The 13,955-nt window shown below is 35.2% G+C and overlaps 1 protein-coding gene across 1 annotated transcript in view; it reads left to right on the plus strand.

Moving 5' to 3' along the window:
- LOC111156350 (carbamoyl-phosphate synthase 1) overlaps positions 1–13,955 on the plus strand; it is a 124,159-nt gene that overhangs the window by 77,552 nt on the left and 32,652 nt on the right. Inside the window, exons 22-25 of the mRNA XM_022517180.1 lie at positions 4,579–4,720; positions 6,023–6,088; positions 6,550–6,613; positions 8,315–8,496. Of these exons, the coding sequence (XP_022372888.1) occupies positions 4,579–4,720; positions 6,023–6,088; positions 6,550–6,613; positions 8,315–8,496 (454 nt within the window). The remainder of the gene's footprint in view (positions 1–4,578; positions 4,721–6,022; positions 6,089–6,549; positions 6,614–8,314; positions 8,497–13,955) is intronic.

Raw genomic sequence — 13,955 nt, forward strand, 5'->3', positions numbered from 1 at the left:
GTCTTAGTGACAGATAGCTGTTTTTTGCTATATTTGTTTTTTGCTCAGAAATAATTTACTTTTTTATGCATGAAGCCAATTCTATCAGCCTTTCTTTCTTTTCTTTTCTTTCTTTCTTTCTTTTTTTTCCTTCTTTCTTTGCTTATTGGTAAGAGACCAATTTTATTTGGTGAGTGGAGGAGGATGATTGCATATTTGCTGGAGATGTCTTTATGTGCTCTATTGGACTCTTTATGGAGTCCATGGAGTGGAAAATAATAAGAGGAATTATGCATATTTCAGCAATAGAAAAGACTGCACCGCTGAATGTGGACAAAACAAATGCAAATTTATTTCATCCCTAATAGAAACATGAAGAATCTAAGTGGTTTCTTTTTTTATTTAATACTGTTATTTATAATTTTCATTTAGAGCAATGTAGCAACCTTTGAAGAATTGACTGGTATTCCTTATAAGAGGAAATAAAAATAAATCATTCAAGGCAAGGGGGAAAAAAAAACTAAATAGAAAAATATGATCCAAAGAGCTCAATATGAATGTATTACTTCTGGTTATCTTTGGACTTGAAGAACTTGCATTTTTGCTAGTCCGGAGTCATAATTACAGGTGTAATGGCTCTTTTCAAGGTGTATTTCCTAAGTGTGTCTGGATTGTTGCTCCATGGGTTAGGATTTAGTCATTTATGCTAGTGTGGCTGCTGATATAGTAACATAATATGGGTTTTGCCTCAGATAGTTATTGCAATAATAAAGAAATGTCTTACTGAAGATCTGTTTATTTTTATATTTTTCTTTTACTGCTATCGCACGATTATGGGAAAATGTTCTAGCAAGTAGGTAGAAAAATCTAAGGGTAAGAATCGGCTTAATGTTATATGTACGGTATTTCTCCACCTAACTCAAGCTTCATACTTATGTTTTTAACAAAATTGCAGATCACAGAGAAAATGTGTAGCCTTTCACCATGCAGGTAAACATTAATATGATTTATCTTTCATAAAACTCAGGAATATATTTATTTAAAAAGAACATCATGCATAGTTCTAATTGAGAAAAATGGCTTATTTATCAAGTACTTCCACTTTGAGGCTGAATGCACACTTGCGCATAAACAAATGAGCAATTGATTTAGGAACACAATCTTAGCAAGAAAAGTGAAAATATACATTTCCAAAACAAATAGCAACAAATTCTTTTTCTGCTTTTGCCTCAGATTTTTTATTTTTTGCAAGAATAAAGGTAAACACCAGGAACTGGGGTGTTTCAAAAGCCCTCAGGGGCTCAGCAGTCCTCTCTTGGGTAAGGCCTTTCCAGACTTCCCCAGTGGCCGCTGGGAGCATTTCCCCTGAGCCCGGGGCTTCTCGTGCCTACATTTCTCCTCAGCACCTCTCACAGTGCAGGCATATCGATGGCTTTTTTTTTTTTTTTAAGATTTTATTTATTTATTTGGTATATAGAGAGAGATCATAAGTAGGCAGGGAGAGAGGGGGAAGTAGGCTCCCTGCCAAGCAGAGAGCCTGATGTGTGGCTCGATCCCAGGACCCTGAGATCATGACCCAAGGACCCTGAGATCATGACCCAAGCCGAAGGCAGAGGCTTAACCCACTGAGCCCCTGTCAGTGGCTTTTTGTTTGCCTCCTAATATACTCTGACCTCCCTGAATGTAGAGATTCAATATTTTATCTCTCCATCATTAAAATAAGTAGCACAGAAATAAAATAAAATAAAATAAAATAAAATAAAATAGGAAAAAACAGAGAAGGAGGCAAACCACAAGAGACTCTAAACTATAGAGAACAAACTGAGGGCTGCTGGAGGGTAGGTGGGTCGGGGAAGGGATAACTGGGTGATGGGCATTAAGGAGGGCACTTGATGTAATGAGCACTGGGTGTTATATGCAGCTGATGAATACTCACTAAATTCTACCCCTGAAACTAATAATCTACTCTATGCTAACTTAATTAAAATTCCATTTAAATTGAATTTAAATAAAGAATTTAAAAAATAAAGTAGGTGGCATAGAGCCTGAGACACAGGGCATGTTCACTAAGTGTTAAAGCATTGATGTAAGAATGACAGTGGGTGTTGCCCCACCTTCACCATTCATAATTTCCTACTAACTACAAATCCTCAGTATGTATGCTACACCTGCCATGCCCATCGTGGTCTCAAATTATTGCAGATGCGGTTACCCTTGCCTACAGTACATCTGTCAACTCCTTCAACCATAGAAAGCTTAACTTTCTTTATGGTTCTGTTCTCATTCCTCTACTGCCATGGTAGGTCTCTACTACATCCACTCACATTATTATCTCTTTTGTCTGACCTCACTTTGCACCACATAGCCTGTCTCTCCATGAAGTGTTTCGAATCGCTCCCTATCATTGCATTGTCTCAAATACTGTTTTGTATCTTCATGAGCAGCACGGCCTAGGTAGAAATTTCTGTGACTATAAAATATTCTGAAATCCACACCATCTAATACAGTAACAGTAACCACTGGCCACGTATGGCTGTTGCACACTTGAAATGTGGCTAGTGCAATTGTGAATCTAAAATTTAATTTAAAAATTTTTAAATGAATTAACATTTATAATTTAAATAGTCACATGTGGTTAATTGCTACCATATTGGACCGCATAGTTCTGGAGCAGGAAGCCCAGTACTTTGCACACATAGCACGTGACTAATCATACTAAATAATCAGATTACATTCAAGAATTTGACAGAAAAATGTGTTGCTCTGGGAGACTGTTTATCAAACACTTGGGAAAATTAAAAAATCAAAATCAGAATAGAAAAAAAGACATTAAATATGTTGGGAAGAAATAATGAATTAACTTGAGAGACAGAAGGAAATTTAAGTGCCATAGAAAAAGCAAATTGACTGGGAAGAGACAGAGCTGTAAAAATCCAAACTAGGACTGATATCCAAAAGCCAGAGAAATAGCTATTAAATATACCAGCTTGATTTTATCTTCTCTAAACTCAGAATATGAATTAACTAAAGAAGATTGAAGAATAGAATGAACAAAATGCAACAGATTTAATTCAACTACATTTTATTAGCAGAATTTCAATGAAAATGTTTTATTTATTGTTAGATCTTCTGAGAACATACTGTTATATTTTAATTTCATTGTATTGACTATCAGACTGTTATAATTGAATTTTATTGTATTGACTATTGCTTGAAATAGTGGGCCCATAGCTATTTAGTTAGATATACTTTTACAGAAGTATTTTATTCTTCTGTATCTTGGCTCTTTATATATTATTTTTTGTATTATCTTTTGTATTACATTTTGAATTCTAGTTATAAGCTGATTTCAATAACTTTGTCTTTTCTACAAAAGCTGTTGAAGTCCAATTTCCCTTATTCATTTAATAAATATTTATTGAATGTTGTCTGAGGACTAACCTGCTAAACTTTGGGAATGAATTGATAAATGAGTCAGATGTATTCTTTGTCATCATGGAACATGAATCTAGCGGGAAAAAAGTCAGGTTGGTGAATAAAAGCTAGGAAACATTAAAAATATTGGCAATATTGACATGCTAAGCAGTATGGTTCCAACTATGCTCCTGCCTTTAAGCAAATGAGTCAGTGAAGAGCCCAGGAAGATGTGTGAGTGAGAGCAGGCTGAGAGATCTTATGGATGAAACTTGGCTCTAGTTGACGTATAAAGAGTGGCTGGGGGGTGGAGAACAGTTGGGTAGGTTATAGGAATGTTGAAGTCACTACAGGTGAGAGAAACAGCACAAATACAGTCTACACTATGGGTGGGAAATAATCACAGAGAACTATCTTGTAGACATAGATAGCTATGTAATATTAGTAAATAGAGAGTTTATGGAGAGTATACCCAGTCTGATACAATGTTAGGATTCCCAGGTGAAGGTGATTCCTGAAGATCCTACATATAAAGACCTGGAGAATAAGTCAGACATTAGAGAAGGAGCTACAGACTTGGGAATTATTGATTACTTATAATGCTTGAGCGAATGACAGTGGTTACATTTAGAGGGAGAGAAAAGGTAGCCAGAACTTTAGGCTTAAATCTGGTAACAAAAGATAGAGACTTGTGGGGGAAAACACCAGTAAATAATTTTTTGCGAATTATAAAGTAGGGTGAGAAGCAACCTATCAGAGCCAGAGGACGATATCTTTAAAGAATGAAACATCAAGTAGGTCATATGTTGACAGGTTGAGGAGAAGAAACTTGAGAAAAGTTTCCTAGATTTAGTAAGAGGAAGGTCCATGATTATTTTGAAAGAGGAAGTCCATTAAGACAGTAAATACAGAAGCCATTTTTTCAGAAAATAAGAGAATAAGGTGCCGGGGGTATGGAAGTAGGAAAACACATGTTTGAAAAGGTCAGCTCTGAAAACACTGAAAGATGGCAGAGGCTGGACGATTTAGTGTGCTATTTAATTTGTGCATTTTTAAAAAGATAGGATATCTAAACATGTTGAAGATGAAAAAGAAGGATACTTTGGTGTTTTTGAAATTGAACAGTTCACTGGTCCTTACTGTGTCTGTTCTAAACTTGGATTTCTCTTTTTCATTAAATCCTAGTGAGTCCATTACAGAAGAAACCCTGAAAAAGTCAAAGGAGATTGGGTTCTCAGACAAGCAGATTTCAAAATGCCTTGGGCTGACTGAGGCCCAGACAAGGGAGCTGAGGCTGAAGAAAAACATCCACCCTTGGGTTAAACAGGTAAAGGAGTTTCCCTTTCCTCAAGGGGGAAACATAGGCACCAAGTCATAGAGCCACTGTCAACAGAAAGAGGGTTGAATTTCAAAAATGATTCTACTTATCTAATTGAAGCCCATGATACCACCAATTTTATTTAGCACAGGATTGATTTATACTTCAAAGGGAAAGGTTGAAGGGGCACTGGGATGTAAAGGTAAGAATGGGTACATGGTTTTCTCTCCCTAAGTGAAAAAAAAAATGTAAATGACCTCTCCTTTACTTTTTGACCCATGTGCAAATAGATCTGTGATAAGTTAAATCCTTAGTGTAATAGAAGGACTTGAAATACCCTAGCATGGTGGCTGACCCCTTCAAAACTATAGTTATCTCTTTTGGCACTAACTTTTTACAGGGTAATACTTTATTTTAAGTGTCCCATCATTATGGTTCATTTAGTATTCATTGTGATAGGGTTGGGCATAATGAGCTCATCTAGTATTCATGACAATCACACAAGAACTTTCATAGGTGTACCATTGTGATTTTTTTTTTTTTTTTTTTTTGGACTTTAGTAGAGGGATGCTTTGGCTTAAAGTACCACCAGCTGGTTTTTGTCCTTTAAAATCATTGACTTTTTTCCACGTGCTGAGGGGGCACATGCATACCCTTTGGTCTCAGGTTTGATGCTGAATATATTCTATTCAGCAATTATCTTTCTTCCTTCTCACCTGCCTTACACTAGCCTGCCCTGTTGGCCCTGAATTCTTGCTCACTAAGCTGAGCTTCTGGCCTTTGAGAACTGAATTGATTTACTTTTTCTAAATATGTTCAATGAGACCTTGTCCCCTCCCCCTCATCCCCAAGCTTTAAGGTATTTTTGTCATCCCATTGCTTAGTGCCATAGGTAACTAAAATCCTATGCATTAATTTGCAAACCAAAAACATTCTTACATACAGGTCATTTTGCTGTGGTTTGAGCTGCTTTAGATAGCAATCTGGGTAAATTTTCCTGGTAGCCAGTTGACTATGACCATTGTGCTTTGTACATGAAAAGTACTGCTGTAATCAATCAGTGATGCTCTGGGGTGTGTATTGTTATTTATTGGTCAAATGATAACCAGATTATATCATTGTTCCTCCACCTAATCTCATTTTCAGAATTAGGCAGTAATTGAATTGTACCTAGCTTTTTATCTGTCTTTGTATCTGACAGTAAGAGGCATTAAAGGAATATGAATGCAGCACAATATTTTTTTTTTATTCTTGAAAAGAATACAACAAAGGGAATAAAATCCCGATTGATTTGTTTATTTTCTCTTGCAGATCGATACACTGGCTGCAGAATACCCATCAGTAACAAACTACCTCTATATTACCTACAACGGTCAGGTAGGAACTGCTAAATTGTTGTATGCGGCAAGCTCCAGATTTAGTAAATTGTCCACATGGGGAAATACAACTTTTGTGTTTTTGCTTATCTAGTAATCTTGGTATTAAATGTGACATCATGTGGGTCAGATATGATGATGTCTTTCCATACTCAGTCTTTTCAGAACTGCCTAAAGAGTGAAATCAAACAAGTAAATTATAATAATAAGAGTTATATGAACACACAATTATGATGTGTTCTTCTGGCTATTTAACTAAAACAATATTGAACTTATTTTCTGTGACTAAACAGAGCTTATACATTATACTTACAAGGTCCCAGAGACTAGAAGAGGATACATGTCAATAAGAGGAAGAATGAGAAAGACAGACACAGTGGCAGGACAAAGAGTTTAATTAGATTGAAGAATAACACGCAATAATTTCTGTGTCTTTTTTTTTTTTTTTCTTTTCCTCCTCAGGAGCATGATATCAATTTTGATGACCATGGAATGATGGTGTTGGGCTGTGGTCCATATCACATTGGTAAAGTGATAACATATTTCCATAAGACTTTATAGTTTATATAGTACTTTTCACACATGTTCATTCTATTATTCTAAGAACTATGTAAAAGAGATGCTGTTATAATAAATATTTTGCAAAGTAAGAAAAAGGTTCAATTGGGTAAAGCCCAAGTTGATATGGCTATTAAATGATGCATGTGGGACTCAGATGCAGGTCTCAACTTAATTCCTTCTCCTGTTTCACCATGTCCTCCTTTTATGTTTTTATCCTCATGAACTAAATTGAGCCTCTCATTGAAGTTGGGGAATGAATTACACTCTGACCTTTTATCATCAGGCACAGTTTTATGCAATGATCTATATTTGTTCAACAACTTCGTATATCAACCAGAAATTACATTTGTAGATGAGATCTGGAAATATATAACTTCTGTTGATATCAAATGCAAAGAGCTTTTATCATTGGTGCATAGACAGAGCATTATATTATTTAATTAAAATGTTCTCAGCAGAAATTGTGACACCTCACCCAGTCACTTAAAATTAGACATTTAATAACGATATAATAATCACAATTTATAGTTACAAAGTATATATTTAAATAGGCAATGATATTTCTCAACAAGTATATTTAACATTTAGTCTTGCAAGTTATTCTAGTATAGAAATGATAAAATACATAATTTAAAGTGTATGTAGTCTTACTCTGTTACTTTAAACATAGTTTATTTTAGGTTTTACAATTAACCAAGTGCTTCAGGATATGCTACTTCAGCAATCTTTGCTCAAATCTTGAAGTAGGTCGAAAGTGTTTTTATCTTTACCCCTGTAGTTATCTTATGGCCAAATGGCCTGAATACCTCCACCAGGACTTACCTTTCTCTTCTGTAGAAATTTCTTCTTTCCTATTCAAATTTTGCCTAATTCCTGTAACAATTATGCATTACCTTAGGACCCAGGGAAGACTAGCTAAGCTAATAATCAAGTATATACTTAACTGATAGTGAAAATTAGCATGCTACTATTTTTGGATAATTATCATTCTGATAAGAATTTTTAGAAGACAGAATCCTAATGCAAAGGATTAGGACTTTCAGTTCTGTGGCGTCCCAGTAGAGGTGATATTTTGAGGTATTTAGGCCATTATTGTACTTCAAATTACTTTTTAGAAGGTCACTCACTCTGCATGGGGTGGCCTTGCCAAGTTTAAAAGGATATGCTTGGAAAGGACAGGATTTTCCAATCAATCAAGATATGTCAGAGCTCGAAGGCACTTCAGGGATCATTGGGCTTAGCCCTCAGAGAGCAGAGTAAGTGGAATAACTAAAACAAGAACTCAAGTATTCTGATCACTAGCTTGACTCTTTTTGTGTCCTGAGGTCAGTATGTTCACATTGAGTTCTTTTTTTGTAAATGAGGTTTTAAAAAAATCATTACAACGATCTCGCATTAACTTTGAATTTGAATGTTTCAAATATGGAGATTACTTATTGCAGAACGTAGCATACAAAACAGCCAACATGTCATTGTTGTTTAATTAGTCCCTGTTTTTCCTATTATTGTAGCGTGCGTAATGTATCTGAAATTTACATTTTGGAGTTTTAAAAATTGCAAGGAAAGGGCATTAGCTTCCTTAGCCTTAGCAATATCTTTCTGCTGGTCTTTGTGTTGTAACTTTGTGTTTCTTTTACCCCTCTTCCCAATCTCACCCTCTCTGCAGGCAGCAGTGTGGAATTTGATTGGTGTGCTGTCTCCAGCATCCGCACACTGCGTCAGCTTGGCAAGAAGACAGTGGTGGTGAATTGCAACCCTGAGACTGTGAGCACAGACTTTGATGAGTGTGACAAATTGTACTTTGAAGAGTTGTCTTTGGAGAGAATCCTAGACATCTACCATCAGGAGGTAAAAAGAGAAAAAGAAGAAAAATATATGTAGTGCATACTTTATAGATGTAGATGTATGTATGTAGATTTATGTTGTAATTCCCCTTTGGAGAAAGAGCTGCCAGTGTCTTCCACTGTCTAATTTTGTAGTGAAACTAAAAAAAAAAAAAAAAAAAAAATTATCCCAGCCTTAGAGTCTTGAGGCCCTGGCACAGAGTGATTATTTTTTTCTTTCTAAGCATTCCAACTAGATTGAAAACCCTTCTTTTGGTAACACGTGCCAGACACGTATTAACTAATACAAGACAACCCTCAAAAATATTTTGCAGAATGATTTAATTGATCATCTAGACATAGAAGAAGCCACCTCTCTCTAGTTTGTGTGTTGTTACAGTTTAAGAATGAATGGCCCCCAGAGGAGAGAAGTCCGTTGTTCACAAGTGACCAGTTAATTCTGTGTGGTTAATTCTGTGTGCTGTCAGATGAAGCCATTAGTCTTCAGTTTAAGATGGAGGAGTTCATTCTGAACAATACTGGTACTTCTCTATGTTTCTCTGGCAGTTCTTCCACCCACACTCTTGTGTTATCGAGAGTATCTTCACTCGGGATTCCTATGACCACAGGTTACTATAAGTCTGTAAGACAAGTTAAAGTCTTACAGTTAAAAAAAATAACTACTGGTAGATTTCAGGGTGATGTCTAGTGGTTGAGTCTTTTCATGTCATTACAGTTAATTCCCTACTATGGAGAATCATTCCTATGTATAAAATACGGTCACTTAGGAAAAAAAAAACCAAAAAAAAAAAAAAAAAACTGAATTAGGGCCACAATACTTAAGTTCAAGCTTTGACTTGACAATTCATTAGTTGTGCAAATTTCTTAAATTCCGTGTTTCATCTTTTTGTTGTTGTTAATGGACCAAATGAGTGTATATCTGTGCTACGTACAGGTATTGTGAAGATAAGGAGATTTGTGGCTGAAACCACATGGGAAAGTGTAAATTTCAGTGTTAGAACATGTAATGATTTTATTACGTTGAGGAAAAATAGACAAACTTTGGATGGATATATCATCATAGTTGTCCATTTGAGACTGACACACTTATCTTTGGATATAATGAAATTGAATATAGGTAGAATATAGACAATTTTTAGTTTTGTCTCTGACATGGTTTTTCTAATAATTTCTCAAGATTCATTTCACGTGAGGATCAAAACAAGTATATTCTACAAATATACCTTGAATACCTTTTAAATACCAGGTTCAGCATGATAGGAAGCTGTAAAACCATGTCCCTACCTTCAAGACATTAGAATAATATTGGGACCCATAACAAAAATAAATGAAAAATTACATAATTGTTTAAAAAATATTAATGAGGATTACAGGAATTGCAGTGAGCATTTTACACATAATTAATTATTTCCGCATGAAACAGTTTAAGGAAAGATTTAAAAACTTCTACAGCTGCCTTTGGATATGGTTATACATGGATATTATTTTTTTTTAATATTTTATTTATTTATTTGACACACAGAGAGATCACAAGTAGGCAGAGAGGCAGGCAGAGAGAGAGAGAGGGAAGCAGACTCCCTGTTGAGCAGAGAGCCCGATGTGGGCCTCGATCCCAGGACCCTGAGATCATGACCTGAGCCGAAGGCAGAGGCTTTAACCAACTGAGCCACCCAGGCGCCCTATACATGGATATTAATGAGATCCTTTTATAGTAACTGAATTCAGTATGATGGTAAAAAATAAATTGGTCCTTCTTTGAAGCTAGTTGACATTTATAGTGCTACTATGTAAGATATTTTTAAATGTTATATTGAAGAATATAAGAACAATATTCCATTGATGTATTTGTTAGACTATCCCACAGGAAATATTATATTAACACATACACATGTCATACACACAGTACATATGTGTGTATGTTTCCTTTTTTGAGGTTGTTGTGTATCTCCTCACAACCTCCAAGAGACTACCATAATCCAGCTGTGGGTATCCCTAGTGATGCTAAAGGCACTGAGACATTCAATGGTAAATCTACAGAAAATTGGAAGCACATCTAAACTTGCTCAAAAGCACACATTTGAGTCACTTTAGAAAGGCACTAGGCTACATAGCTACATAGGATGGTAGAAAGTATGATGAGTCTCCTGGTCCAGGTTTCTTGGTTTAGTTCAGGACCTACCGTATTTCCATGGCAATAAGGATATACCTCTAAAGAAAACACGAGGGGGAGTCAGAAAAGTGACATGCATTGTGAATAAAGCAGTCTGGCTCAGTTGGTAGAGCATGTACTCTTGATCTCAGGATCATGAGTTCAAGCCCATGTTAGGCATGAAGGCTACCAAAAACAAACAAACCAACAAAAAAACCATAGTTGGAGGTGGAATGAGAGGGGATTCTTATGCTAAATTCTCCTTCCTACTTGTTCTCTTTTTTTAATAGAAAATACTACAGAAATGCAGACATTTTTTAATACTTTATAAAGAGCAACCCTTTAAATTCAAGTCATTTATTACCTGTGATTGTGTTATGGATTCTACTCCTTGAGAAGAAATTCACATTTTAATTTTTTTCCTTAATTTTGGTGTTGAGTATGGGGAAGTGCCAAGAAAATGAGAAATTGGTATCTACTATCTACAAGGCTTTGACAGATAATATTTTGCTTAGTTCATAATTTTGGCTAAGGCACTCCTTATAAAGGAAAAGATGTTCTCAAGTTATTTTGAGGTATAAGAGTTGAATATTATTACATTGTTTATGAAAGTTGCAACATTGTGTTTCTCTTTTATTAGATCTATTATTAAATCTATTTTCTAGGGATGAATTATGCAATAATCTTTGCAGGCTATGGCAATGAATAAGAATCACACAGATCAGGGGGAACCTGGGTGGCTCAGTCAGTTAAATGGCCAAACTCTTGATTTTGGATCAGGTCATGATCTCAGGGTCCCAAGATTCAACCCTGGGTCAGGCTCTGCACTCAGCAGGGAGTCTGCTTGGGATTCTCTCTCTCTTTCTCTCTCTCTCTCCCTCTGCCCATCCCCCCACTTGCTTGCACATTCAAATAAATAAATTATTTTTTTAAAAGAATCACACAGATGGGGCGCCTGGGTGGCTCAGTTGGTTAAGCGACTGCCTTCAGCTCAGGTCATGATCCCAGAGTCCTGGGATCGAGTCCCGCATCAGGCTCCCTGCTCCATGGGGAGCCTGCTCCCTCTGACCTTCTCCCCTCTCATGCTCTCTCTCACTGTCTCTCAAATAAATAAAATCTTAAAAAAAAAAAAAAAAAAAGAATCACACAGATCCTGTCTTAATTTTACATTCTCCTTTTTTCCTCTGGAGACTCATGGTTTGAAAAGTTGTATAAATGAACATTTACTTTCTTCTCTATCCTGGCCCCATATGAGCCCCATTTCTCATTTTTAAAAAAATTTCTTCATGAAAAACCAGATTGAGTCTAAAAATGCCAGGCAATATACCTGACATCTTATGATGTCCCTATCTAGTTTGAGTCCTTCTTAATTTTTCTTTCTTTTATAGTGAATAATTTACTGGATCATACCCACATAAAAATGTACTCTGATTAATGATATAATTGTTCTATTTTTAATACCTTATGCTATATGTATATACATATACAATGACACCTCTGTAACACAATTTAAATTAAATGAATGAATGAATGAAAATCATTAATTAATGGTAAATAAAACCCATTAGGGAATTCATGGCTCTAAACTAGAATTGGGTTTCATTTCTAGCATTTGATTTAACTGTAATTAAATACAATCTTAAGGGTCTGCCTAAAGTGTTAAAAATGTTTTACTAAGATGTGAGTAACTAAGATAATAAAGCACAGTAAAGATAATCAATCTCATAGATGTACAAAGAATAGAGTTTTGTTAATTAGAGATAATACATGAAATTATAAAAATTAGGGCCATCTTTTAATGAATTAAATGCTATTTTTGTTGGTAAGATAAATTTTTTCTCTTGCATTCTGTCTATAATGTATCATTTAATTTGCCCATAAAAATAAGGACAAACCAAAGTACTAAAAATACATTTGTGGTGTGATTGTACTTGAATACTGTTTCAGAAATATTCTTGTGTGGTATTGTCTGAGCTTAGTGATACCAAATTAGAAAAAAATAAAACAGGAAACTAAACTGAGTAAAAAGATATAAACAAATCCAGGTAAGATCAGTGGAACTTTGGGACTCTGATGGAATTATTTTCAGCCAGGTACTTAGGGATCTGTGAAACAAATCTGAATTTTAGAATATTTTATGTCAGTGAATTTATATTTTAAATATAAAACTATTTAGGCTTAAGTGATCGTTATGGTAGTAATGATAATTTACCCATGTGGGATACCAAGTTCTTTTACTAAGTCCCTGCTAGTTCTGTGCTTGGAGTTGGGGCCAATTTAAGATGAATTCTTCCACAAAACTATCGTATATTAACTCCATCCTACAAACATGTTCTTTGTACTGATTTCCTTTTGCTGTGTGGGCAAAGCTACACTACACCGTCCACCATTACTCTAAAATGTCCTGTGGATGTATTTGTCTTTCCAGCAATGATCTTTATTTCTGGAGTCAATGATGAGAATGGGGTTTTGCAGAGGAAGTTTTTCTACCACTTTTCAAAAAGCAATGTTTCAGAAATAGCTCTCTTTGCAACCTCTAGCAGTAATGACACTTGAAACCAGGCAGAAAAACAGTTACCTTAAGATTCGAAGATTCGGTTTATTATTTAAACATGACTGCTGTACAGTGTGGAGAATTGAGTTCAGTACTGGCTGTATTTGCTAGATTAGAAATATGGGCAAGTCATTTCACCATCACTGAGCCTCAGTTTCTTTAGCTGTAAAATGGGGAGAGTAATAACTGTCTCAGAGGAATACAGTGAAGGTCAAACAGATGGTGTAGGGCAAATAGTAATATCCTAAGGAATAGTAGCAGATTATGTTACTACTGTTTTAAAAGTTGCTAATTTGTTGAAAAAATAAAAAGCGATTTCATAGAACATTTTAAAAAATGTTAGTGTATTTATTAAAGACTTTTCACTCAAATTTGAGCTCCCATTTAGTGCGATGGTCCCCTATTTCTGCTCACTAGTTGATGCTTCTCTTTTTAGAAATTATGTTGAAGTGCTTCACGTGAGAAATCTTTGTATGCATTTAATTGAGGAATTAGTTTTTAAGCCTCTAAAATATTAACTCTGCTAACAAACTAAAAATAATAAGCAAATAAAAATATTATTATAGTACAAAGAATAAATCTTCTTAAAGGTTTTGCAAAGATGTATATTGAATATGAGAAATGATAAAAGCACTTATAAATATGCAGAACTGTGGATTATTGTTTTCCATACTGTTTACAAGGCATTTAAGCACTCAACTGTGGGGTGTTTGCTTAGGCACTACTATCGTTGCTCTCATCAAAGACAAATTAGCTTTAT

This window comes from Enhydra lutris, unplaced genomic scaffold, assembly GCF_002288905.1.
Source record: "Enhydra lutris kenyoni isolate GAN:26980312 unplaced genomic scaffold, ASM228890v2 scaffoldscaffold1, whole genome shotgun sequence".
NCBI lineage: Eukaryota > Metazoa > Chordata > Mammalia > Carnivora > Mustelidae > Enhydra > Enhydra lutris.